The sequence below is a fragment of the Lonchura striata genome, chromosome 3 (assembly GCF_050655825.1).
Source record: "Lonchura striata isolate lonStrDom1 chromosome 3, ASM5065582v1, whole genome shotgun sequence".
Taxonomy (NCBI): domain Eukaryota; kingdom Metazoa; phylum Chordata; class Aves; order Passeriformes; family Estrildidae; genus Lonchura; species Lonchura striata.
The window spans coordinates 115,052,469-115,079,008 of NC_140705.1; the positions used below are offsets into that span (position 1 = coordinate 115,052,469).

The 26,540-nt window shown below is 40.2% G+C and overlaps 1 protein-coding gene across 3 annotated transcripts; it reads right to left on the minus strand.

The window, feature by feature from the left end:
• Nucleotides 1–20: 20 nt before the first annotated feature.
• On the minus strand, nucleotides 21–26,173 carry HNRNPLL (heterogeneous nuclear ribonucleoprotein L like). 3 transcript variants are annotated; one of them, XM_085576185.1, is made up of 13 exons: nucleotides 25,867–26,173; nucleotides 18,195–18,313; nucleotides 17,845–18,082; nucleotides 14,547–14,632; nucleotides 12,596–12,692; nucleotides 12,433–12,505; nucleotides 8,430–8,501; nucleotides 6,708–6,925; nucleotides 6,422–6,543; nucleotides 5,546–5,747; nucleotides 4,616–4,750; nucleotides 4,401–4,499; nucleotides 21–3,276 (listed from the first exon to the last, which is right to left on the minus strand). In XM_085576185.1, exons 1-12 carry the CDS (start codon nucleotides 26,059–26,061, stop codon nucleotides 4,410–4,412), a joined length of 1,647 nt encoding a protein of 548 aa, XP_085432311.1. In that variant the 5' UTR covers nucleotides 26,062–26,173; the 3' UTR covers nucleotides 21–3,276; nucleotides 4,401–4,409. The 3 variants fall into 3 exon arrangements, with proteins under 3 accessions (XP_085432311.1, XP_021394274.1, XP_085432312.1); XM_021538599.3 differs by having other exon boundaries at nucleotides 4,616–4,673; nucleotides 25,867–26,172; XM_085576186.1 differs by lacking the exon at nucleotides 25,867–26,173 and adding an exon at nucleotides 25,202–25,580.
• Between the last annotated feature and the right edge of the window lie 367 nt (nucleotides 26,174–26,540).

Below are 26,540 nucleotides of genomic sequence, written 5' to 3' on the forward strand. Positions count from 1 at the left end.
CAAGAAAACACACAGCAGGAAAAGGAGCAAGTTTCATTTAATTACAACAAAAAGGTTTCAGCCAGTAACAAGCCAGCTTGCCCCAAACATTATCCCTTTCTAAAAGACAGACTTAGTTACACCATGTCCAGTTGTATCATTCCTTTCACAAAGCAGGACACCCAAACACGACCTCCATGGTTTCTTTTAACTCTTCTCTTTCATCACCCTAGCAATACACTCTATCTTGCTGTGGTGGTATAGAAAGTCAAAAAACAACTCTTCACACCTCTTGCATATAAGGAAAAATAAATATAAACAAGAATTAGAGCATCATGAGAAGAGGGGCATATCTCCACCTCAACACATCTTTACCCCCAGTGAAAGATGATCAATTGGAAAAACAAACAATACATCACCAACAAACAAAACCCAACAAAACGAACAATGGGACAGACATGAAGATATTACATTGTGAATGACAGCTGCTTACAAGCAGGCAATGTGCATAGCAATGTTCAACGTTTCGCTTGTGTGACTTATGCAAAAGAGACAGGGGAAAACCCCTGCATTAAGAGACCCTGAAGGTTTAATTTTAATCTAACAAGTATGGTAATACCACTACCAAATGAGAGACAAACTTCACTCCCTCTGGAACAACTGATTCCCCACCTGTCCCACTGTTTGGGCTCTGTTTTAAAGAGCAAAATTAAAGGTGAACACAGACCTCATGTGTGGAAGACCAACCTCATTCCTTCCTGAGGACAAGCATCCACTCTTGTGGGCCCACGAGAAAACATTTTCTTTTAACAGCAAAACACCAACAAGAAATCTTTCCTGTTCTCCTGAAGACATTAATAAGATTATTATTTTGTGGAGAAAGAAGTTTGTACAATTCTTCAGTCTTCTCTCTTTTCTGCTTTACATGGCACAGGCTACTCATTTTGCACATGGGCCTTCCGGCTGCTATCCTGTCCTCTATGATACACAGAGAACCATGCTCCATTTGACCTGGGAAGACACAGGAAAGATGCCTTTCACCTGAACATCTTAGGCACTGAATGCTGTCATCCACAGATGCAAAACATTAAAGTGCATTTCTTTTTCTTTTTCTTTTTTTTTTTTTTATTTAGTGAAACCAGAATGTTTTAAGGGTCACTCATCCCACACTGCAATTTGAAAACAGACTTTTTTTAATATTCAACTACAAACGACTTCTGGAACTACATTAACACAACCAGCAATGGAAATTGTAACAGGAGAAACAGGCTTCCACAGAACATTCAAGTTGATTGAAGAAAATGAGAGATTGGGAGATATTTTTTACAGTCAAAACACTAAGCAGCACAGAGCATTTCACCAGCAGCAAGATATGGCATGTGGACTTCTGTGCTGGAGCTGTCTAGAAGCAATTTCTGGGGAAAGAGCACTGAGGCTGAAAGAGTCTCAGCAGCGCCCCTAGAATGAAAGTTTCATTGCCACCCCAACGACAGGAGGCTGGGATTATTCCAAGCCCTGTGCTGAAAGACCTGCCAAAGAGCAGCTGGTTTCCAGTTCCCAGTTCAGACATATTAACAGCCTGATGTGACTATCTAAAACACTTGTTACCTGAAGCATGAACAAAATGGAGGTAGACAGGGCAAAAATGAATCATTGTTGATGAGAAAAGCTGAAGGACATCTGACACATTTCCCCTTGTATGATGAGAAATGTTAGCCTTGAAATTAAGAATGGGGAAAATCCAGTCTGTATTGAAAGATTTGCAATGCCCACAGCCTGTAAACATCCTACAACATAATCTCTGCACTCTGCACAAATCATCTTGCATATAGGATGGATATAGATAAAATCCATAAAAACTGAACAAAGAACTTGTAGGAGAAAGCATAAAATAGCTGATAAAGTAACTTCTCTGCAATGACTAAGAACAGACCTGAAAGAAGCCCTCAGCAATCCACTGCAAATTCAGAACGAGGAACACACACAGAGCTTTGTTCAACTCCCAGCTCCCAGACCCCACTGCTTGGATTCCTCTTTCTGGGGGCTTAGCCCAAAAAAGACAACTCCAGTTCAAGATAGGTTTCAAAGTACTGGAACAGAACAAATTATCTTCTCCAAAGTGAAAGATTTCTCACCTCATGAATTTCACATCACATAGTCAGTTGCTCTACCTGAATCCCACTGAGATTACCTCATCTTAAACTACAGACAAGCCGAGACTATTCACTTGATGAATTCTTCCATGGTCACAATAGATGTTTAAGATAAATCTGAGAGAAGAAAACATTGAATTAACTGTCCATGTATGAAAGTATATGGTGGGGGGGCTTTCTTTTTGTTTTAACTATTTTTACCACCTTGGTTTCTATTGTGATCCATGTTGTCACCTCCCCATGACTTTTACCATTTAGTATTTATCATAACCACTGCTTTTAAAAAAGAGTCAAAAGGATATGTTAAACACCAAAGATTTAAGTTTAAATCATGGAAAATGAGGATGAACACATTGATACAGGCTTGAAATTTTAATTTTTAAAAGGCCCCTATGGTGGGACTAGCTGTAGATGGCATCATGCTAATGCAAATGGAAAATAGGGTTTTTAAAAAAAAAAAAAAAACAAACCAACAAAACCACTTTAAGTATGAATTCTTACCATACATGTGTACATACTTAGTAATTTTCTACGTTAGCTCTGTTTGGAACTATAAATCAAGTCTGTACTACTAAAAGTTCAGTATGTGCAACATTGACCCGATCAAAGCATTTTATAAATACAAGCTTCTTTTTAGTATTGCAACATACTTTACTACTTAACATACTGAAAAACAAGTTCTACATTTAAAATTCTGCTGTAATAGTTCTATCTGCCAATTAAGACTACAAATGGAAAAATACTTGCTAATCTTTAACATTTTGAAAATGCAAATATATTTCATTTTTTGAAAAGAAACAATCTTGTTTATCCTACTGATGCTTCTTTAGACATTTGAAGATACTACACTAACAAAATACAAACTTTGTAGTAAGTTTACAACATGTACTTCTCAGAGGCAAAAATAAAAAAAATCTGGTTTGTATTTATGAAGGAACATCCATTTATTATAAAACAAGATAAAAGATATTAGAATTAAGTTGAAACAAGGCAACATTAGAACAACCACTTTAGAGCTTTGTGAATGAAGTGTAGTTTTTAACTTGCAAATCCAGGTGAACGTAGCTCTTAACATGCTGTCCTCTTCTCTATAAATGGGATGAAGTAGAAAAGCAAAGCTTCAAGGTGTAAGGGTTGGAGCCATCTGTGAGGAGACAACACAGAACACACCGTGGGCACAGCTCTCCTGCTGACCTGAACCTGGCAGTTCACCAGTTCTGTGTGTTGCACACTCACACCCCGCGGGGGGTTTGCCCTTTTCACATTGAAAGGGAAAACTTTTCTGCTGTTACCAACTCTCCAAACAGAAGAAGCTGAAACTGTGAACAGAGTGTTACCCATACTATCTTCAAAAATATCCCGCCCCTAAGGTCCATTATTAACAAGGTGGACCAAAGGTGTGGGGGAATAGGAAAGATTTAACCTGTTAACACTTCACAAGGAGACAAACTCATAACAGTTAGGAGGAGGTAGTTTAAAATAATATTAGACGCTGGCCTGGATTCAATATTATGTCTGGGAACACCTGGAAAAATTCCATTTAATTCAGTAAACTGTCTTAATTGTTCAGTGCAGATCTGGCCTATTGTGTACTTGTTTAGCAGGTGAACTCACACCATTCTATTCTTGCTAGTTTGGAGCTAAATTCAGCTAAATTTCTAGTTTCAAAGGTAATGTGCTACAGGAGGACTAAACTGAGAGCAATGAGCTGAGTAATTTAAAGAATCCTCTGTTCAAGACATTGCAGATTTCTCTATATTTATTGTGAAAGAATCAGAGAAGGGTTTGGTTGGAAGGGATCATCTCATTGGATCATCCAGTTCCAACCTCCTGCCATGGGCAGGGATGCCACTCTCTAGACCAGGCTGCTCAGAGCCCCATCCAGCCTGGCCTTGAACACTTCCAGGGATGGGGCATCCACAGCTTCTCTGGGCAACCTGTGCCAGTGCCTCACCAGCGTCAGAGTCAAGAACATCTTCCTGACATCTAAAGCCTAAATCTCTCCGAGTTTAAAACCCTTACCCTTCTCCTATCACTATCTGCCCATGTCAAAAGTCACTCCCTCTTTTTACAAGCCGACTTTTAAAGCACTGAAACGCCACCCTAAGGTCATCCTGGAGCCTTCTCTTCTCCAAGCTGACCAACCCCAGCTCTCTCAGCCTTTCCTCATAGGAGAGATGCTCTAGCCCTCTGATCATTGTCGTGGCTACCAGAACCCTCAACTTCTCCACAGAAAAAAAAATCCAGCAGTAAGGAAAATTTACTTACTTGGGACTCTTATCTGGTAGTGATTAAGTACAGTGAGAGCTTCCACTGCATCTGTCTTACATTCCCATTCCAACAGACCAGACAGTGTTTTGGCAGAAGCTGTCAAAATGAGAAATAAAAATGGGAAGGAGGGGATCAATAATGTCTCCTGACAGTGGATACTCAGATCACAACTAGAATCAAGGAACTTCCCAAACAGGTCAAATTTTACTTACGTTTTGGGTCAAACACTTTGTATTTAATAAAGCTGAGAACTTCATGATCCTCACATAACTGTCACAAAAATAAAATAAGAGGTAAAACTCCAGCAAAAGTGCACATATAAACAAGTTAGCAAAAATTCCAAGTTCCTGGAAGAGACACACAAAAAGGAAGACTCCGACTTTTTAAGAGAGTTTGCAAGAATTTACGGCAAATTATTTTAAAAATATGTTTAGACTGGTAACTCTTTAGAATACCATTCTGTAGTTTGTAAAACAAGGCTCCTGTATCTATGATATCACTGCTATCTCCAGAAATGTATTTAAATAATAACAAGTTCTACTCTTTGACATTGCTACTCCAATACAGTAGCTCTGAAGCTGTTTGTACAAGGACACCACTTGGGAACCAGAGTTTGTTTTCAGAGAGAGTTGGAAAAATATATTTTATTGAACTGAAAAAGAACTCACTGAACTGTAAGCAATCTTGCCACTGCCTCCACTTAAATGAGGCCCAATATTGTATGTTTTAAGCATCCAGAGTTCATTTAGGATACCACTGTGCCAAGGGTCCCAGGTGCATGCCTGTCTCCATTCCAAAACATGCTAGCAGTCATTACTAGGCAGGGAGTCAGTAAATCCTTTGTGAGTTGTAGTCCTAACTTTCATGTATTTGGCTTTGTGTCTTTTCCTTTTCCTCCAAAAACCCCCCAAATTACTTTATTTTCAAGATTTTTTTTCACGTTAAATATAAACAAATAAAATTGAGACAGTAACTCCAGAATTATAAACATATCCAGATAGGCTAGAAATATATTTTAAGGAACAGCTCTCTTCCAGTGGCTCTGCTACAAGCCTCACAGTTACTTGTTTTTAAAAGCAGCACCATGAAAAGCCAGGACAGAGCCCAGGGAGCACTGGATGTCAGTCCCTCCAAGTGCTTACCTTGACAAACGTTTCCTCAGTCACACACAGGGGAACATTGTAATAGTGCAGCACACAGGAGGGTGGCTGGATGATGTTCTTGGATGCTTGGCCAGCACTGGTGAAGCGATTGTTCTTACTCATGGCAAAATCCTTGTAACTACTCGTGCCATCCTCCAGTTCAAATATCTGGCTTGGAACTACTGAGTGCTGCTTGGAAACACTGGAATTTAGGGATAAAGTTTCTTAAATAATTGTGGCTATCATATTTTATCATATCATATTTATGACAGATTATTATTTTGTAGATTATTATCTAACTAGAAAAGAGCTGATGTTTCTTTATAATATTTTGAAATAAATGCAGTAAGAACAGGATGGGTTGGATTTGATACCTTCCTTGAAAAATGCAGAAAAAATGGATAAGACACATTAGGGAATACAATTTATCAGTGGCCAATCCATGTAATGACAATATGCTTTATGAATGTAAATAAATAAAATTATAAATAGTAATAAATCTTAGAGTTGTTTGGGTTGAAAGGGACCTTAACCTTAATCCTTAACCCTTCCAACCCCCCTGTAATGGGCAGGAACAGCTTCTACTAGAGCAGGTTGCTCAAATCCCCATCCAACCTGGCCTTGAACACTGCCAGGGATGGTGCATCCTCAGCTTCTCTGGGCAGCCTGTGCCAGTGCCTCACCAGCCTCACAGTAAAGAATTTCTTCCTAATATCTAACATAAATTAACCCTCCTTCAGTTGAAAACCAAAATAAACAGTTGCAAACTGGAAATCATAACTCCAACAACGATAACAGAGTACTGTGTTATTGTCCCTTTGAAACCTCATTCCATCTGCCCACTGGTGGACTATTAATCTGATAAAACATATTTACCAGACATTGAGTCTCTTTCCAAATAACTTGACATTATTGAGATGTGTGACCGCTCTTTCTACAGCATATTCATCACCCATTTCAACCAGTGCTGTGCCTGGAATAGTCTTCATAAATTTCACCTAAGACGGATAAGGTAAAAAAAATATATACATTGCAACAAAGAGCTCATCCAATAGTTTTATAAAACATTAGGATATATTTTTAGACAATCTCGGACGGGCTTTTTCCAAAGCATTTGAAAGAACTACAGCAGTTTCCAAGTTTCTAATCAGTTATGCCTTACCTTCTCAATGTTTCCATACAAGCAGAACAGGTTGAATACCCTTGAGCAGTTCATCTTGAGCTGATGCAACCCACTAACCATGACAACGGACCCAGAAGGATTCCCACCGTGCATGTAGGAGGAGGATGCCTGCGGCAAGGGATAAGCAACGAGCTCCGGAGTGTCCCGAGACCCCATGCGGTACCGGCTTGGCAAGGGCAGCAAAGGGCCATGGGAGCCTAAGGAGATCAGAGACCGTGGTTTTATGTTCTGTGAAATCCTGTTCACTGCCTAATCATGCATCAAAGCCCACATACGTAATGCATATCTAAAGGAGGGGTAAAAGGTTTTTCAGTGATTGCTGAAAAAAAGATATTCCAGTATTTACAAAAATCATTATCTTCCCTGAAGCATGCAAAATATTTGAACAAAAGTGTATCAGAGGAAATAATTAAAATCAACATTCAGAAATATTCCCATGTAGTTACAGAGCTACGTGACACCAAGAAAGAATATTACAAAGTCAGGAAAACAAACCAAATGGAGTGAGACAGAGGTCAGGAGATGACACAGCTCTTTTTCCCAGAGACATGAGATTAAGTCAGAAGCCTGCCTTTCAAAATGCTCATTTGGAAGAAACAGGAATACTTAAATCCCCACACTAATGCAAAATGAAGTAATCCTATTTTCCACTATAGATAAAGTTACAAGTTGAAATAGATAATGTCTTTTTTTCTTTCAGTGATGAGACACTACTAGTAAGCAATACCTCTGTTCACAGAAAATATCAGTATTACAGACCAAGGGGAGGATCCCTGTTTTTCTGAGACAAAAATAATGTGAAACTCACATAGCCAAGTATAAAAGGAACCTTCTGTCTTTTTTTTTCCCAGCAAAAAGCAGTAATGACAGGCAGAGAGTAGTATAGGAGGAGATGGACACATTACTTAAGGTAGAAAGATGTATCAAAAGAGTGAAAAAAGAACATCACTGAATCAAGATGGGACTTGTAAATGCTGGAGATTGGAAGAACCTTTGGAAGGAGTAGGTAGCATATCAACCTACATTGTAAAATACCATAAATACCTTTGAAAAGAAAGAGGCAAGAGAAATCACATTGCACCTGACAGCTGAGAGAGTAAATAACTAGAAAAATCACAGGTGACTGGAGACATTTGTTTCTCCACCCTGAGGTCTTCACTCAGCACAGGAAAGTGACAGCAGGTCTTGCCTTACAGAGAGCACTGGTAACAAACACAGTACTTGATAGCACTGATTCCAAAACATCATTCCTCTACAGTCACATAGCTGCACCTTTTCTGAATCACCTAAATTAGAAATGCAAATGCCAACAATTCATCGCTTTGCATACAAGAACATCAGAGCTCTCTGTTGTACCAAACCACTGATCACGCTATGTTGCCATCTTCTAGAAGAAAACTGCTTTCCCAATCCAGCTATCATTTTCTACCCATTGACATGGTGATGGCAACTGAAAGAAAACTTTCTTCTAAGAAATAAACCTGTAGAGCTGAATGCTTTGGGTGACAGGAAGAGGTGAGGCAATGAATGCACATGGTTTCACTGAACCAGCAGTGTTTCAGAAGACTGTCAATCTGACAGCACTGCAGGTGAACTGCTCACGCTGAAGGGAACCATAGCCAACCCAAGCATTGACTAAATATTTAGAATTCCACAGAGCATGTAAGAAATCATTACCAGCTGTCATCCCATGTTACTTACCATAGCCATCATGTCTAAAGGATGATGGGTGCTCTCCCAAAATAGCTTGTCTCTGCCGGCCCTTCCCTCTGTCTAACATGGGAAGGGAAAGAAATCAGTTTAGTATGCACAACCAGGCACTTGATTTCTCCAGTTAAGACACAAAGCTTCTAGTTAAGAAGTGAAAAAGTAATCTGAGTCCTTGTTAATTTTATAAACGATTTCTCATTCACTCTATGTCTAAAAATACAAGCTGTAGCCCTGGGACACCAAAATTAAAAGACTGCCATATGTATAACAAATTGCACTTAAGTTGACTGGGGGCAGTGGCCAATGAGGAGATGCAGACATTTAAAGTTCATGGAGATACTCAATAGTTCCTCTAAACAGACACCACACATTAGTATAGAAAACACCATACAGCAGGATTTACCCATGTGTCTCTTAAAACAAATTTGAAATGCAGTACTTTTGAAAGACAGTACCTGAATCATAATATTAGCTTCAACAGCAACACATTTTCAAAGTGGGCTTCTTTCAAGAAGTTTCAGCATAAGCCAACAACAACCTGTATTACATGGTTTCATAATCAGTAAACAGAGAGCATTACATTATGTGTACATATATATTTACAGAACACCTACTGATTTATGGGCATGCTGAAAGGATTGTACATTGTGGCATTATCAGCAGCACATAGCAGTTCAACTGAGGGAAAGTATCACTGAGTAATGCACTTAAACAACAGTCAATCCTTTAAGAAAACCCAGTTCTCTAGGATATAAAGTTAAGCAAGGGGTCTACATTAATGGAGGGAAGCAATTCCTCACAGCCAAAACTGTATTTTCCAATCAGATCCATGCTGCACGACAAAGAAAAAAAATCTAAACTTCCAGATTTCTTTGTGGTAAGCAACAATTCTTTTCTTACAATTAAAAAAAAAAAAAAAGTCACATTGAAAAGATGGGGTAAGGCATTTATCAGTTTACAACAATTCTCAGGAAATTTAAATATGACTGCTGAAAACAGTAACTCCAGCCCAATGCAGTTGGAGGTATTTTCCCCAAAAACCAGGAACTATTTGATTACACAACAGTGGTAGATGAAAACACATGTGGCCCCTTCTGCTCAGGATTTTGAGGCCAGGTTCCAAGTCAGATATTTACTTTGGCAGTAAAATCTGAAGAGAGAGCAGTCCTGAACACTTTAAAACATATAGAAGAAAGATTACTGTCAAGTTTACTTTTCCACTCCCTTTTCAGGGTAACAGCTTTGGTTCTTGGCTCTAGAAAGCAAATGAGCAGTCAAATCAAGTATTTTGAGCATTTAAACTGTACAAAGTAATCATTTTTCAGAAAAATCAGTTTTGTAATTCCAATCTGTGGAACTAATGCTTTAAAGCTACCCACAGTAAAATATCGTCAAGAATCATATTCTTCAAATAAATAATTCTGTTAGAAAAGTTTGACAAATACTTCCTCCTCATGGTGGTGCAAGTGTCTCCTTGCCCCACGCTTATTCCTTCCTTGTACAAAGCCCCTGGATTGTGCCAGTACAAATACTTGTGTAAACAAGCACTGAAATACAAGAACAGACCTGTGTTTAAAACAATTCTGAAAGGAAAGGTTCTTTATGATCTTGTTTAAGCTTGGGTTCCTTGATTTTTAGATTTGTTTGTACATTGGGTCCTTGAGTCACTGAGCAACCTGGTATTACCACCAAAAGAAACGCTCCAAATGACAGTTTGAAATTTCTGGCTAAAAGCCAGTAGAACACTAAGTCAGGTGGGTTTATTTCATTCAATCTAATGCAATATGACTTCATAGCAGAAGGCATTTGTTAGAAAGTTTGCTTTAGTGGAGAAAGACTACGAGCAATTTATTACCATAAAGAACTAAAGACAGTTCTTGAAAGAAATCATTAGTAAAATGCAGTTCCTTCCTTACATTTGAAGGGCAGGTGTGAAAATCTGAAAGGATTTATTGGCCTGTCTGTCCTTGGAATGAAATTCCCTTGGGATAAGATCTTTGCTGCAGTGAGAGCCCTACAGCTCAGGTCACACTATGTTCAAAACCCAAATAGTGCTGTTGCAAGAGTGAGCTGAAGGACAAATATATAAACTCTTTCAAAGAAAACCCCAACTCTGGGATTACTTTATGAGCAAAACTGCTCTAGGTACCTGTTTTCTCAAGTACATTTTACTGTTCATTCAACAATTTATATTCCCATTGTCCACATAAATTAATGTGGATCATAGTAAATGAAAAACCATACTACATACAGTATGTAATGATTGCGATATATATATATATAAAATACAAGTCTATTTTTTTCCTCTTATGTGTAATAGGGCGCTTATGTATAGAGAATAGAGACAGTAATAAAAGAAAAACAAAAGAGCAGAATGCTTGAAAAGAGCAAGCCACACCTATCCTAAGTTTTTCATTTTCCACTGTTGCTCAAGTTGGGGGAAGTTTCCGTTCATACAGTCATATGTCTCTGCAGACCAATTACATAATGCATTTATATGCACAGTGTTACAAGTCAGCCTCCAAACATTGCAATGATCAAAAGATACAAAGGTCAAATTAATTCCTTTCAATTTTTCAAATTCAAACCTTTAGATTTTTTTCCTTGTCCTTGAGTTCCTTCAGAATTAATTTGCTTTGACTCAAGAATTTGAGAAAAATATTGAATCCAAACAGAAATAGTCATAATCTACAAGCTGCAACCAATACTGTAGCTCCCTTGTTAACTTTTTACAAGAACTTCATAATGAAAAGCCAAGCCCTAAGTTTTTAGTTGTACAACAGTTTCACAAGCCCAGTGTCTCTGCAGAATTACTCTCAAGTGAAAATCTCTTGAGACAGCCAAAGCCCTGGTTCTTGTGTAGCCTTTGATAAGTAGATACTCTATCTTGGTCACATTGTCTTCACTTTTCTAACTTTACATTGAACATATTATTGTACATAGGTTACTGAACACTGCACTCAAGAGTTACAAATTTTTGGTTATTTTTAAATAAACAATTAACAGGAGTTAGGCTAGACAGGAGTTTGACTGTACATATATAATCATAGTTTCTACTGACATGAGTTAAGCTGTGAGAATTTTTACAGCTGAGTACTTAAGAGACAATATGCCTGTACCAATTATGAATCTCCCTATTTTATTACTTAAGTATAGCTGAAGGGACTTATTGGTATTGCACTGCTCAGTTCCAACTATCTGCATTATAAGGATTGAACTTCCCTACTACTAAACAGTATTTACATTGTTAAGTCTGAATGCAACTCTCATATACAGCAAGTAATAAATAGATTACAATATCAATGATATCAACAAGAGGTTCTTAATTTTGTAGGTTCTTGATTTTTCAGTGGTAATTTTAAGGGAAAAAAGACCAGCATACATACAAACTTGAACAGAATGGGTACAGTCTATCATGTTATTCATCCCACACAAATCTGAAGTACTGAAAAGGTCCTCCTTTACAAACTTGTGGTGGTGGTGCATGCAGTATGCAGACAAGGTGAACTGCAAGTCTGAGGTTTTCAGAGGGTTTTTTTGTTTGTTTGGGTTTTTTTTTTTTTTTTTTTTTGCTGATGCCGATGTGGTGCATGATGAAGTGTAGAGTCAGCCTGCTGAAGTCCTCTATCCTTCTTAATGCCTTGTCCAACATAGGGGAAAGGAGTCCTTTCGAAGGAGAAGCAGTGTGCAAGTTTGTAGTTTATATGGAATAGTCTGTGCCAGGTTTCCTCTCCTCCAAAGAGAGAGAGCTGCTTGGAGAAATGCAAGTCCTTGAGAACTGCGAAGGTGCTTGGAGGTGTGGGCTCCTTGTCGCACTAAGTGGCTCAAGCACACGGCAGTAGGGGGCACTAGGGCTCAGGGTGAATTCCCTGCGCTGGCACAGCCTCCAGCAGCACTGGCCTGCTTTGGAAGGACTGCGGCCACAGCCTGACACGTGTGAAGGGCTGGCATTTGTACAGTCAAACAGCTACCGTGAGAACGGATCACAACCTACCTCGGCGGCCCAGATATGGCTTAGTGTAGTCCCAGCTATCGTTGTCGTTCCTAATGACATTAAGTCGAGTTGGCTGTTCAAATAAAGTAAAAGTGAAAGAGGTTAAGCCTTGATTATATGCATTTTTCTGGAGTAAAATTAAAAGAGAAGGTCCAAGCATTACCCTTGCATATTCAATTTTTAATGTGCAGCATCCTGCATAGATATCTGCTCCATTGAGCGCAGCCTTTGCCTTCTGGGCACAAAACACCGATTCAAACATACACATCATGTTAAGGATCTTTTCCCCCAGGTATCTCATTCATGTACCTTTTATCTGATAGGGCCTTTTTACTTTTGTATCCTGCAGGTATTTCACTACTGTATGCACTACAAGAACTCCACAGAGACTTATGACAGTAGTTACTTTACATCAAAAAGGATTAAGTGTACACCCTTTATAGCTCATTAGGCAAAACCCCCCACATAACAAAAAGAGAGACTTGGAGTGAACAAATACTCATCTTGCCTCAAAAAAATACAACAGGCAGAGGCATGTACCTGGCTCCAAGTTATTTTATATACCCCTCATGCTCCAAGATTAGTTTTGTGATTTAGCAGAAAAATGTGCCTGAGCCTTGGCACATCACAACCCATTACCTCACTCATACTCAATAATATGTGGTGTCAGAAAGCCAGAACTTTGCAGCAGAACAGACCTTGCACACCATTATTTATTTAGTGATATTATTTGGTGACATTTTAGAAAAAGTCCAAAACAGAATGTGCCATGGTTTTATCCCATTCCTGCAGCCCAGCTACTTCCAAAGTGACACAGGTTCACTGTGTAACTTAAAAATTAGCAAAGTTAAGTTTCTCAGACCTATAAGAAACTGACACTGGCCAGAATTGCAGAAGTAATGGGTACTTCAAGTAGCATTTATATTTAAGCAAATTTTGAAGTTTTCAGATAAGGCTTTTATTGAAGCTCACTTTCCTTGCCACCCCCAACTGTTTACCTTGCTACTGGCATTATTTCACTCACATTTGTGAGTTTTCTTTCAATTGCTGGCTGTTTCATTTTCAATACAAGGCATGTTGCAGAATTTAATTCAGAAGACATAACTATAGTAGTTTCTGAGTGTCTGCAGGACCCTCCCCACAACTTCCCAAATCTCTTATAAAATGAGAGAATATTATCCCCAAGAATAATCCCCAATTGTGCAAGTCATCTGATCTGACAATTCAATTTATGACAAACTTAACACATACAGTAAGTCAAATTATTGTCTGTTAGGACACAGTTTAAGTTTTCTACATATATAAATAGCAATTAGTTTGACTTAATAGAAGTTAGGTAGTTCCCTTTGCCTGGAAAATAATCAATGCAGCCATCACATTGGTAGCACCTGAAATCACAAAGTAATGCAAAATAATTTGGCAAATTTTGTCCAGATAACAGCTAAAAAATTGATGTAAATAAAGCTTTAGAAGAGGGCTGTCAGAGTTTCATTAATTAAGGCTTAATCATATCAGCCTTTGGACTTCACAAACCACAGCAACACACAACAATTCTGAACATTCAATCCAAGAACAACTGCAAATAGAGTAAACAGTAGGATAATAGAGCAGGGAATTTCTTCAACACATAATGCCCAAGAATCAAGGTCAAGGATGCCTAAGTTCATCTTTGCTTTATAAAGTCAAAACAGTAAGACAAGCAGTACATACTGGGACTATTTCACAAGAGTCTGAAGAAGACAAACTGCACCTATGCAATCCCTTACCCATTTCTTGAGTATCAACACAAGCAGAAGCCATGAGACTTGTGTATAAAGGTGCATATAAGGGGTTGTCAAATCTATGACATAATTCATGTCTGCAAATATTAGGCCTGAGGGACTATAAACATGATTATCAACCACTGTTGACAATGCCATTTTCCTAAAAAGATGAAATGTGCAAGAACTACTTTGTCTTATAGAATTATAAAAATCAGAAGTTACCATGTCTTAGACAGAAATGAAGAAATAATTTGGCCTCAAAATCACATGGTATTTTTCTTACATTTGCATGTTAAACCCATTTGGCGTCAAGAACCTATAGAAAAAAAAAATCACACTCAAAAAGGATATTCAACCATGGCTTGTATTCCATTTCTCTTGAATATAACAATGCGCTGAACTTTTCCAACAGGGTTGCACACAGTGTATAAAACATCCTAAGGAAAAAGGAAAAAAAAAATTTAGTCAGATGTGAAATTCCAAACACTTTTGGTCCACAGAACATTTTCTTGCAGTGATATTTAAATGCCAAAGAGCAAAGAAAAGGCTTGTTAACTTTCCATTTCTTATTTTCCCCTCTAAAACTAATACAGTCATGACTGGATTTTTCAGTCATATCAATCATGATCCATTTTTATGCATCAGTATACTACAGGCAATGAAATCTGAAATACAGGAAAAGACTTCCATAAGAAGTACTCATGCAAATACTGGTCTAACAAGTATCTTCAACTGTGTTAAAACCCAATAACTGCATCCATGTCTCAAGCTCAGCTGCCTTTGAAGCACCGCCCTGCAGCAGTTCTACCACAGCAGAGACAAAGTGACACTTGTCATTGTAACACATTTCATAGGTTTCAAGCAGCTGAGCTTGTGTTCTTTTTCAGAGACTAACCAGGAACAGTTCAAAATGTAAACTTAGCTCATCAAAATGAGAATTTCAACAGTTTTCATTCAACTGAAACAAGTGGGTGCTATGCTGCTTCCTTTCTTTTTATCTAAAGCAAATAACTCCAAAATGATCATTCCAAGATCTTGGTGTACATCCTCAGGTTTATTTGGGGGGCAAGAGGGAGAAGTGGCAAAGGAAGTAGGTATAATATTTATTATACCTACTATACCATATATAAATATTATGTTTTGCAGAGTAGAGGAGTAATTAGGAGGCAAAGGAGTAGGGGGCATGTGGATTTCTTAAAACTAAGACACAGCCCACACAGCCTGAACCCATAAAAAATAAGACCTGTGAGATTTACAGCACATTTGGCACCACAAAAGGCTGCCCACCATCTTTCCTGTTTCAGAGAAAAGCTTCCTAGAAACTTTCTAGCTCCAGGTGACATTAATTTTCATATGACTTTCCTTCACAATTTATCCCTCAAAAAATTTCTTCACAGCGACTTAATTAAAATCAAAAAAATTGTCTTTAAAACTATAAGGTCTACTCCAAACCCTATCAGTGTCATTAGCCAGCAGTCACACACAGAGCTGAATTTTTTCATTCTCTTTCATAATTCAGCTACTTTATATTACCAAATCAATCAAGTGGTTCACAGACACATTAATGAGGGCTATTTATTAAGAATTTAAGCACTCATATATGTACTAGAATATCATAATTCAGTTACCAAGGTACACCTCACCTTCCTCATGCATGTGGAAAGTCTCTGAACACACAAATCTCTGAAAACGTTCTGCCCATAGGTAAGGAAACAAGGAAACTGAACTTCAAAGACCTACATATGACATAACGGGCAAAACTTTTCAAAACACCAACACCCCTATCACACAGGGATGAAAAGCAATCAGGAATTGAATACAGTTTATTTGCTCTTCTTGCCCGTTGCTGTTACATCCCTCAAAAAAACATCACAATTGTAATTTTAAAACAATATTGCTTCTGCCACAAGATGCCTTTGAATGGACCAATGTCTCCCCAAAAACTCGATCTTGTTTTTAAAGTAAAGCTCTTAAAAACTTTACAACAGTTTACTGCAGATAATCAGACTTATCACTTAAAACTGATTGCAATTTTTCATCTCTTTTTTAAAATTTAGCTCAAACTTAAGAAGTGTTGAAAAGCAATAAGTAGTATTGGGCTTTGTGCCTTTTCTTGGTTTTTTTTTTGTTTTTTTTTTTTTTGAGGGGGAAGGATGTTTTGTTGATTTTTGTTTTGTTTTGTTGGGGGTGGGTTTGTTAAATAATGCAGAGTTGGTGTGAGGCATTCTTAAATTAACTAGTTTTTAACCCACCGGACAAGTGCAAAATTTGTATTTTTCTCACGACATTTTCAGCTGTTATGGGCACAGCTGCTCTCCCCAGTTGCTGTGACCACACTGCCTTCAATGAGCTGTGCTGCTTGCCAGCAATTCTGGAAATCTGCCTGCTCCTAGCACTCATTTGTATATGCTAAAAAACCAGCTGGGGGCAGTGGGAAGGAAGAGGTTAGGGGTGGGTTGTTTGTTTTTAAAAGGGAGCTACTGTGCCAGAGGCTTCATCCTCAGAATTCCCATGGAATTCTCCTAGCCCAGAACCAGGCTTCTTCTCCCAGTTTCTTCAAGCATTCACCTTTAACTTAGAAGTTCATGCAAGGCAAATTTAAAATGCATGAATGAAACAGTTTTCAAAATATGTATTACAGTCACGTGCAAAGAATACGTTAACTCAGTCAGTGGATTTGTTCACACAGCTCAGAGCAGGTTTGTTTTTAAACACTAAAAAGCAACTCCCACCATGGCGTGCTTTTCTATAAAGAGAATTGACAGGAAAAATAAAATTCATCACTCACTGATGAATCAACAGACAAAAAGCTATCAATACTCTCAAGACAATGAAGCAGAAAGCATGATGTGGAACTGACTATGTGAGGTAATTTCAGGAATACTAAGTTGCAGTCAATTTGCTCTCATAATGTACAGCACGTTAAATAAAATGTAATGCTCACATTAAGTTACTTGGTTCCACACACCCCAAACACTTTGATTGACCCATACCATTCTACATCCCTAAGAAAATGGACTCATACTTGTATCATAGTACACAATTTCAGATTTTTTCCTTAAATATTTCTGTTCAATTTAACATCTACTATAAAATCTCCTATGAAAAATATATGCATTTAATGCATGATAAAATGTAAATGCTTAAATAACAACAACAACAAAACTCTTTGTCATAAAAAAACATGTACATGTGCCATTAATAAATGGCAATAAATTAGGATGCCACTGTATATGGTACAACCTGAAATACTTAAAAGGAAAATATGGTGGCCTATAAAAGTGAGGAAGATTCCAACAAACTGGTTGATCATCAGAAGATAAAGGTTTCACCTTTCCACAAAGAAAATACTTAAGAAGGGCTGCAATAAAATAACCCTTCCCTACTGGAAAAAGTCCTTGCTCTTTAAACATACACCACTCAGAGCCTAAAGGCTCAATAACAATCTTGATGTTGTGGCAATGCATCTGAAAATACTCCACAAGCATGCAGCAACTTAAATATTTCAAAATCTTCACTTCCGAAGTCTCCAAATGTATTGCAAAATACCTGTATGAGACTGAACCATCTTGAAAAACCTTGATTTAAGAACATGTTGTGTTACCTATGTGAATATACAAAAGAACAAACAAAAGAAGACAAAACATACCACAGTAATTGGGTAGAGAGGGTTCTGAATTGACAGCAGGAGAACTTTATTCCCGCCAGATGGGTCATCGGTGTTCCCTGGCCGGGTGATCCTCTTGCTTGTGGAGTAATTGAAGAAGGCCTGCTGCCCAGCAATGTACACAGGTTCATCTGCTGCAAAGGTCACACATTTCTTTGCACTCTCCACGTTTTCAAACTCCACCAGAGCCTGGCGCTTGAACGGCATCATCATGACATAGCTGGGGAGGGAAACAGCACACTAAGGTTTCCTGCTCACTCAGAACAACACCGGCGCCCACGATGGTCATTTATGGCGTGTTTTTCCCCAGACAACTCCTAACAAAGACATACCATATGGTTCCAAACTTCTCAAGAGCTTCCACGAGATCTGCTTCCACAACAGATTCACACAGCCCTCGGACATGGACGACAGGAGAAACAGAGACTTTGTGATGACTTCCCCCAGCATCCTAGCAACAAAATGACATTTTAAAATTCAACACAGAGCAAGGAACACTCCTATCATGAATTAAAATTAAATACTTGGTAGACGCTACATTGGATCCAGAAGCAGCCATCTAAATGCACAATCTAAGCATGTGTTAAATAATTTAACTTTTCTTTCCAAACGGATTGCCGAGTTCAGTTGCTGAAGTCTACATAAAATAAAAATCTTTTCAGATTTAATTAATCTGTTTGCACACACAGGATTTTACTTGTATTAAAAAAAAAGCAGCCATTTAACACTGATTGAAATACAGGAGGTCTTACACTCATCCTATTCATTAGGAGCATAAAAAAAAAAAATTAGGACATGTCCAACAGCTGAAATATTTCTAACACTCTGCTTGCTGATGCTGGTTTTTTGTGTGGTTTTTTTTTTTTTTTTTTTTATTGAGACAGGCTGAGAGAATAAAAAAGCAAGAACAAACGAGGGCCATCCCTCATTGTAAACTGAACACAAATTGAGATTTTCCAGTGCTCCACAATGCAAAAAAAAAGAAAATGCCAGCTCTGGATTATGGTTGAAATAAACCCAACCTCCCTTATAATTCTGAACACACATGTTTTTAAAAAGTCCCAATTTCCATACATATGGGGCTCTTTTCACCCCAGGGCTGATTGCTATGAATGGATCCAGACATCATACATTAGCACACAGAATTCCCACCATAAATATTTCTTAGAGCTACTTTCAGGCTCAATTATGTGGAACTGAAGAATTGGGGTTATAATCAGCTCGTATTTCCATGAAAACCCTGAAGTAAGGTTGACATTTACCTTAAATATTCTAGGACATGGAGGGCAAAAATAAAAAAAAAAAAAAGAAAAAAGATAAGCCAAAAAAGAGAGATCATTAATTATCGCTAATATTTTTTTAATAAAGGGCACACTAAAATATACTGCAAATACGCAGCACCCAAATTTCATATTTGTAACAGCAGTGTGAAATTGATGTACTCAAATCTAGTGACAACATCAATGTGTTCCATCTAACAGATCAAGTCAAGTTGATTTTTCACTTAAGCAGCAGCACAGCATCTTCTAGAACTTGAGAGATATTCTCATTTGTAGCACAAAGGAGCATTGAGCTCCTGTAATTAAGTAACCACAATGCTTGCAACTACTGTTAGACATTCCTCTCTTCTCTGTCCATTTGAACTACAGATGCCAGGAAAAAACACATTCCAGATAACTACAAATTGAGTCTTGTGTGTTTAACTCCTGTGGTTCCATGTACAGTTCTCACTGAACAATTATAGATTTCCTTCTTTAAATAAGGAATTGACCATCCTGTTTTAATCAAAAGCCAGCACTTCAGGCTTCCTCACATGTCAGAACAATCAGCTGTGTAATATGTTAGGCTTACCTTACATTTTATTTGTTTGCAGTACAAAAGCATTTTAAGAGGCAACACATTGCTTTGAATAAGAACTGTGGCAATGCTGGGAAAACACCACTGGTGATATTTGTATAAGTTAACTTGTATCCTGAATCAATCAGCTCCTGTGTACAGCAGGAGCAGTGATCAAAGTAGTCACAAAAGGTTAATACTTTGAACTGCAAATGCTTAGGCAATTGCAGAAGGAACAGAACCACAGAGAGATTTTATTTTCAGCTTATATGTTCTTAACCCACATACACACTTTTCAAAGCTGAAAAAAAGCACCTGAGGAAATCTTCAAGAGAAAGCTAACAATAACTACCACTTTTTCCTGCAAACCCTATTACTCTAAGATGTTGAAATTACAGGCACCTTTACTTTACTTACAGTCTACAGAACAATCAAAACCGATTACATCAATTATTCATTGCCCTGCATACTTGCTACTATATTAAGACCCCAGTTAGTGCCAGGGAGATGCATTTCCTTTTAGGTTTTTTTAATATACTTGAGAAATCCCATCCAATATTATTTCTGTCTAATCACATGGTGAATACAAGCAATGATTTGCTCATTGAAGCAGACTCACCACAAGGAATAGTTACCAGCAACTTAGTACTTGCTACTCACTACCTTTTTGAACTAATATCTCCATAAATCACATCAAGCTTTTCAGAGAATGGATACTCAGAAGAGTATTTTGCTCTCCCCCCCTTCCCAGCTCAAACTTTTAGTTAAGTTTCAGTTCATGCTTCTTTGTTATGCACATTCCTTTGTATTTTTATCTACTAGCAAGTATTAGTAGATGCAAATCTTTCTAATAGTACAAATTCTCTCAAAAATTAAGACTTTTTCACCTTCGAATGCATTATCCATGAGTTACATGAACATGTACAGGTGTCTGCAATTCTGCAGAGTATCAACAAATACAAATTTTGCTTTCTGTTATCATTAAAGCAACATTTAGCTTTCCAATCCCAATTTCCTTCTCCCAAAACATCATACAGAAAGTGTTCTTTTAGCAAGATTTAGCAAGATATTTAGAAAGAACAAAAAAACTGCCATTATAGCAACCTGATCAGAAGTTTGAGAAGCATGGAATAAAGAAAACCCCAAAGAACTCCCCTAAAACAAAGACAGTAAAACAACCCACCCACCCCCATAAAAAAAACCCCAAACACAAGTGATATCTCAGCCACCTGCCATGATCTTGAGGACTTACCTACAGGGAATTTCAGAACCACTTTTATTCACATAAAACCACTGAGGTGGCCAAATCAGAGGGTCTCTGCTTTACTCCAATAGCCTCCAACCAGTAGCAGTGAACAGCAGCACAAGAGCCAAGTACAAATCAGCCCCCTCAAACTGCTGCTCACAGAGCACATGGGCTGGTGAGGGGTGGGGACACGTGCCACAGGTAGATACTTGGGTGCAAGGAAAGTCTTCACAAAGAATACTATTGCCAAACAAGTTCTGCAGCTACAAAGCTGCAGTATCAAACAAATCTAGAATGACCCTGGATTTCCTCTAGGAGAAATAAAACCACGAGACCACATGAAAAATCAAATGTGTCTGCAGAGTGTAAAGTGTGCAGCTAAGGTCAGAACATTCACAGCTCATCCAACTGCCGCTGGAATTTCTCCCCAGAGAAGAACAATGCAGGATTTGGACCAAGATCTCACAGCTACTGTATCTTGAAAGCTATATGTGCTGCAGTTGGCATGCAGACAAATGTTACATCAAAGCATCTGCTCACACACTGACTAACAGCCACCAGTATTTCTCTGCCTACAAAGGAGTCTTTCAGTAACTCAGCTCCCATGAGAACACAAAAGCCCCATGCAAAACTCCAACACCACACTTGCACTCCACCTATGTACTGTACCATTAATATATATCTTAAGGGGATTTGAAAGCTCATAAACGATTTCTTGAGGAATCATTAGGCTGGACAGAAAATGCAGTTAATTTAAATAGATAATGGAACAGACTTCCTGCTCAAGACCAGTAACAAGGACAGAAAAGGTTTTCCCCAAAAAAGAAACCAGGAGCATAAAAATCCTTACCCTGAAACGAAGCTGAGGCACAAAGGGAAGCACTGACATATCCAAGCAGATGAAGTACAAACAAGTGACTTCACATACCTAAGACTGCAACAGAAGCAGCTTCAAAGAACAGCTGTGGCATTTTAACATCCATTTTTTGGTGACCTACATACCTCTTGACAACATTTGAAACATATCAATAGTTTCTTGCCAACTAACTACAGTTTGCCATTCCAAAAAGAAAGAAAGTCAACATGGGCTGTAGGAAGATGCCTGTCTTGCTCATCAACTCCAATTAGAATTTTCTCACCAAGTGTTTGCACAAAAATGTGTCCTTTATCCTTTCTCCAGTCAGTATCCTCATATTAGCTCATATTACCTTTTTTTGAGCATCTGCTTGTCTTTCACTATTTACCTCCTCCATCTCTCTTTTCTCCCCTCACTGCAAAAGGATGGCATTTCTCCTTCATATTCCCTCTGCCAAGTACCTAAATATACTCTTATTTAGTTTCTCACCTTTCAGATTACCTTATTAACTCTCAACTTTCTCCTCTCTCTGCATCCCTCTTAACTGGTCTGTAATTTGTTTTACAACACAACAGAACTGGCGGTGTGTGGGGGAAGTATCTCAGAAGAACCAAACAGACAAGACTAAATTATGGATCCACAGCAGTGGAAGAATGTATCAGTTTTGTATACCCTGGATTTGTGCTTTTTCAGTTGTTGGTTGGTTTAGGGGCCTGGGGAGCAGGGCTATGAAGAAGAATGGGGTTAAAATTAATCACACCCCATACCCTGGAAGGTTACCTGACAATTGAGTTCTGTATTGGATGAGGACTTCAAGTATCATTTCTCTTTGTTTAATGCATCTCTACCACTGTGTCTTTTCAATGATTCCAACTGCTACAGAAAGAATACCCTCCCACTATGACCCCTTCTGACCTGAAATGGTCAGGTATTTGGAACATATCATTGTCCCAAGTCTCTTTCAACTGAAACAGTATATTGTGTTTTCCTCTCTGCTCATGACAATCTGAATATGCTTAAAAATATGTAAGTAAATAAATGAAACCAAGCAAACACCATCCCAAAACAAAACCCTACACAACACAATATCATCAGGAAATTTGGCCTGAGACACTGGAAGAAGAACCAGCCTAAAGACAATGTTTTGGGTTTTCTTTTTTGAAGGAGGACAAAGGAGGGCAGATGATTTACATTTACTCAAAACCAGCTTCTAGGATGGAGTTCATTGAAGAAATGGACAAGTCACTGCAAAACAGGTGAAGATCAGAACTCATTGCATTTAGCTGCTGTTACCACACTGCCTGTGTTAGACATGAAGCAACTGAGTTGCAAGGAGAGCTGCTTTCCATTTAGCACCCAGGAGGTTTCAACAGAGTGGCTGAGAAGCTGCAAGATCACATCCCTGTTTTACCTTGCAGCAGCTGATAGCTCTGTTTTGTGCATTCAGACACCACATCTCACTTCCCCAACTGTAAGAACAAGGATAACAGATCTTCCTGACTTCACAAGAATGCTTAGGAGTAGGTATGTCAGAGACAGTGAGGGAAGAAAATGCTACAGGTGCTATAAGTATGACATTAATCCATAAAACCAGCATTTAAAGGAGGGAAAGGTGAGCTGAAAGGCCCTCAAAATTTCCTTAAACACAGCTCTCAGCCCACATTATCCCAGTGTCCTGACCCTCTGCTACACTGGAATTCTGATTCCTCTGACAGGGCTTCACCACCACTCAACACTGCTTCTGTAAAGGTCATTCTTCCAAATCACTCTCTCCTACTGAATACTTCTGCAGGAACACATCTGGCTCCTTCCCTGGTCAACATCCTGGTCTGTTCCTGGCTCTCTTGGCCCCACAGCCTGGAGATGATCCATAAAGGAGAGGGTACACCTCTGGTTTATGAGAAGTGTCCCCACAAGTAAGAAACAGAGGAAAACAAAGAGCAAAATAAATGCTGGATTCCTTCTGGGTCTTACACAGAGATTTCTAGGCACCTTTTTCAAACAATCAAGTCAAAACAAACCCCACAACAAAAGACACAAAACAGAACAAAAAAAATAGAGGCATGAAGGGCTTCTTCAGCCAACTGCAACAATCCCAGCACAGGAAACTACCACAATAATAAATAATCCCTGATCCCACCAACCTGCCAGAGGAGTCCTAGCACAAAAGAGCTTTTATACAAGGGCATATATCCCATATGAGCGTACAGTTCACTGATATTTTGGTACATATGTGAAGGAAAAAAAAAAAAAATTTAAAAAACCCAAACACCCAACAAATCATAAGGCTGCCAGACTCATTTCATTCTTTACCCTGATCATCCATTTCTTATCATCATGTCATGATCATTTCCCATTTCTCCTCCTAATTCCTCATTCACTATAGTTCCTCCTACTTATGTTTCTGCTCTCTTCTGAGGACTCCAGGACACTTACATTTCTTCCCTCCTCTCAGCCTACCGTCATCTTGTATGTCTCAACGACATACAACTTTTATAAGCTGAGAACATTTCCCTGCAGAGGGATGAATAAGATACGTTACAGAATCCATAAGTTTCCTGCACAAACTTTACAGATAACTTAAGCAAGTATAAGGATTATTTCCGCACTGGCCTTTAAGACAGAGCACATTACTGAGTCTTGACTGCAACAGAGATGATACTCTGTCACAAGAAACTTGAGAGTAAAAACAATTCTCTCCGGAAATTTATTTTGTTACAATTTTTCAGGAAACTTTTGTAATAATGTGCTGTTTTGGGCTGGGGTAAGATTAATTTTCTCCACAGTAGTATGGGCTGTATTTTGGATACTTGTTCGAAACAGTGTTGATAATACAGAGGTTTTCCTTTGTGCTGAGCAAGAATCAAGGCTTTCTTTCTCTGGTTCTCCTGAAGGTCCACAGCACAGCCAAGACAGTCACCCCAGGTGATCCAAGGGATATCCAAGGGATATCCCAGACCCTATGAAATCCCACTCAGCATATAAAGCAGGGAAAGAAGAAAGGAGAGCAGAATTTTCCTCACTTGTACCCTTTTGATTCCCTCCCCCATCAGCCCAGGCAGGAGTCATCTGTGCAGTGCTTGGTTGCAGGAGAGGGTTAAACCACAACAAATTTACCAGGCACCTTCTCTTGCAATAGATTTAACTGATGGAGAAATGGTAACAGCAAATGCTCCCTCATTAACTCATCCCTGTGACAAGCAAGTTCATATCAACAAATCACAAAAGGGGTATTCCAAATTTCAAGCTTTGACATTAAATCAATATTTTCTTGACTTGGCTTATTCAAGCAAGAAACAGAGCGAGCCATCAAGGAAAAAAACGGTCGCAATCAGACAGACAATTAGTTAGATAAGGAATCAAACAGTAGACAGAAAAGTCTCTTATGTGTCAAGGACTACCTTGATACTTAGATGCAAATTCACGAGAAAAAGGTACGTAGCAGGGAAAAAAAAAGTGAACCATGGTGCTCATAGTCGTGTCTGTGAGGTAGGGAGAAAGAAGAATTAGAAATTAATTTTAAAAGGAGGCAATGGTTTAAGACCAGCCTTATCTCCGCGTGGTGCCAGACACAAAGGTGGAAGGGAGGATGAAAGAAACCCTCGGCCGCGGCTCCATCCCCCGCCGCCGCCCGCTCGGTGTTTCTATAGTGACGCTCAGCAACAGGGCCGGCACAAAACTTGCGCTGGCGACAGCCCGGCAGGCACCCGGCTGCCCGCGGAGCCCAGAGCACATCCCTCAGCCCACCCGCCCTCAGGTGCCGGCCAGCCCGTGCCCGGGGCGCCGCGGAACGAGCGCACGCCGGCGGCGGGCAGCGCGGAGCGCAGCCGGGAGCCGGCCCCGAGCCCCGCCATTCCCACCCCGCCGGAAGCGCCTCCATGCCCGGGAAGCGGCAGAGGGCCCCGGCGCCGGGAAGGCCTGGCGGCCGCGGGAGCCCCCGCCGCTCCCCGAGCGCGGCTCCTGCCCCGGCAGCGGCGGCGGTCGCGGTAAGGGCGGGGCGGGTCCCCTCCCCCTGCCGGCAGCCTGAGGGGAGCCGCCCCCCGCCCGCCGGCCCCGCGTCCCTCACCCCGCCCGAGAAGCCGCCGCCGCGCGATGCGGGGGGCTTGTCCCGCCGGCCGTCGCTCTCCTCCGCGCCGCTGTACTCGATCTCGCCTTCCTCGGCAGTGGCGCTGGGCTTCAGCCGCTTGGCCTGGCTCTCGTAGGCGCCGTCTTCCTCCTCCTCTTCCTCCTCGTACCGCTCTCCGGACGACGGCGATGACATGTCTGTGGGAGGGAAGGGCGGCCGGCGCGGGAGGCGACGCGGGAGCGCGGACGGAGCCGGCGGCAGCACCGAGCCCGAGCGATGCTCTATGTGCCGGCCCCCGCACGTGACCCCGCCTCCCCGCCCGCCGCAGGCGCCGCGATTGGCTCCACGCCGAGGAGGGAACGGGCGCGCCGCGGCGATTGGTCAGTGCGCGTGTCTATCAGAAAACAGCCCTGTTCGATTGGACGGGAACGCCCCCGTCACCGCGCTGTGGGGCCGCCTCGGCCCCGCCCCTCGCTGCCGTGCCTGAGGGCTCGGCTGGGGGAGGCGGCGGGGGCGAGCCGAGGGTCCCTCAGTGCCCGCCCCGCGCCCCCGGCCCGCGCCTCTTCCTGGCCGACCACCGCCTTCGGCCGCCCCCGCCGCCTTTGTCTCCTTCCTAGAGCCCCCGGCTGATGGGGCAGCGCGGGACGCGGATCCCGGCGCTGCGGTCCGCCCCG

Bases quoted from the DNA above. Each gene is read 5' to 3' on its own strand.
- HNRNPLL (XM_085576185.1), bottom strand. From the start codon at position 26,061: ATGTCATCGCCGTCGTCCGGAGAGCGGTACGAGGAGGAAGAGGAGGAG. The intron at 14,633-17,844 runs GTATGTTTTGTC...CTTTTTCCTTAG, and splicing joins CTCTCTACCCAATTACTGTG to GATGTTTTATACACTGTGTG. The intron at 8,502-12,432 runs GTAGGTTGTGAT...TTCCCATGTTAG, and splicing joins GCCATATCTGGGCCGCCGAG to ACAGAGGGAAGGGCCGGCAG.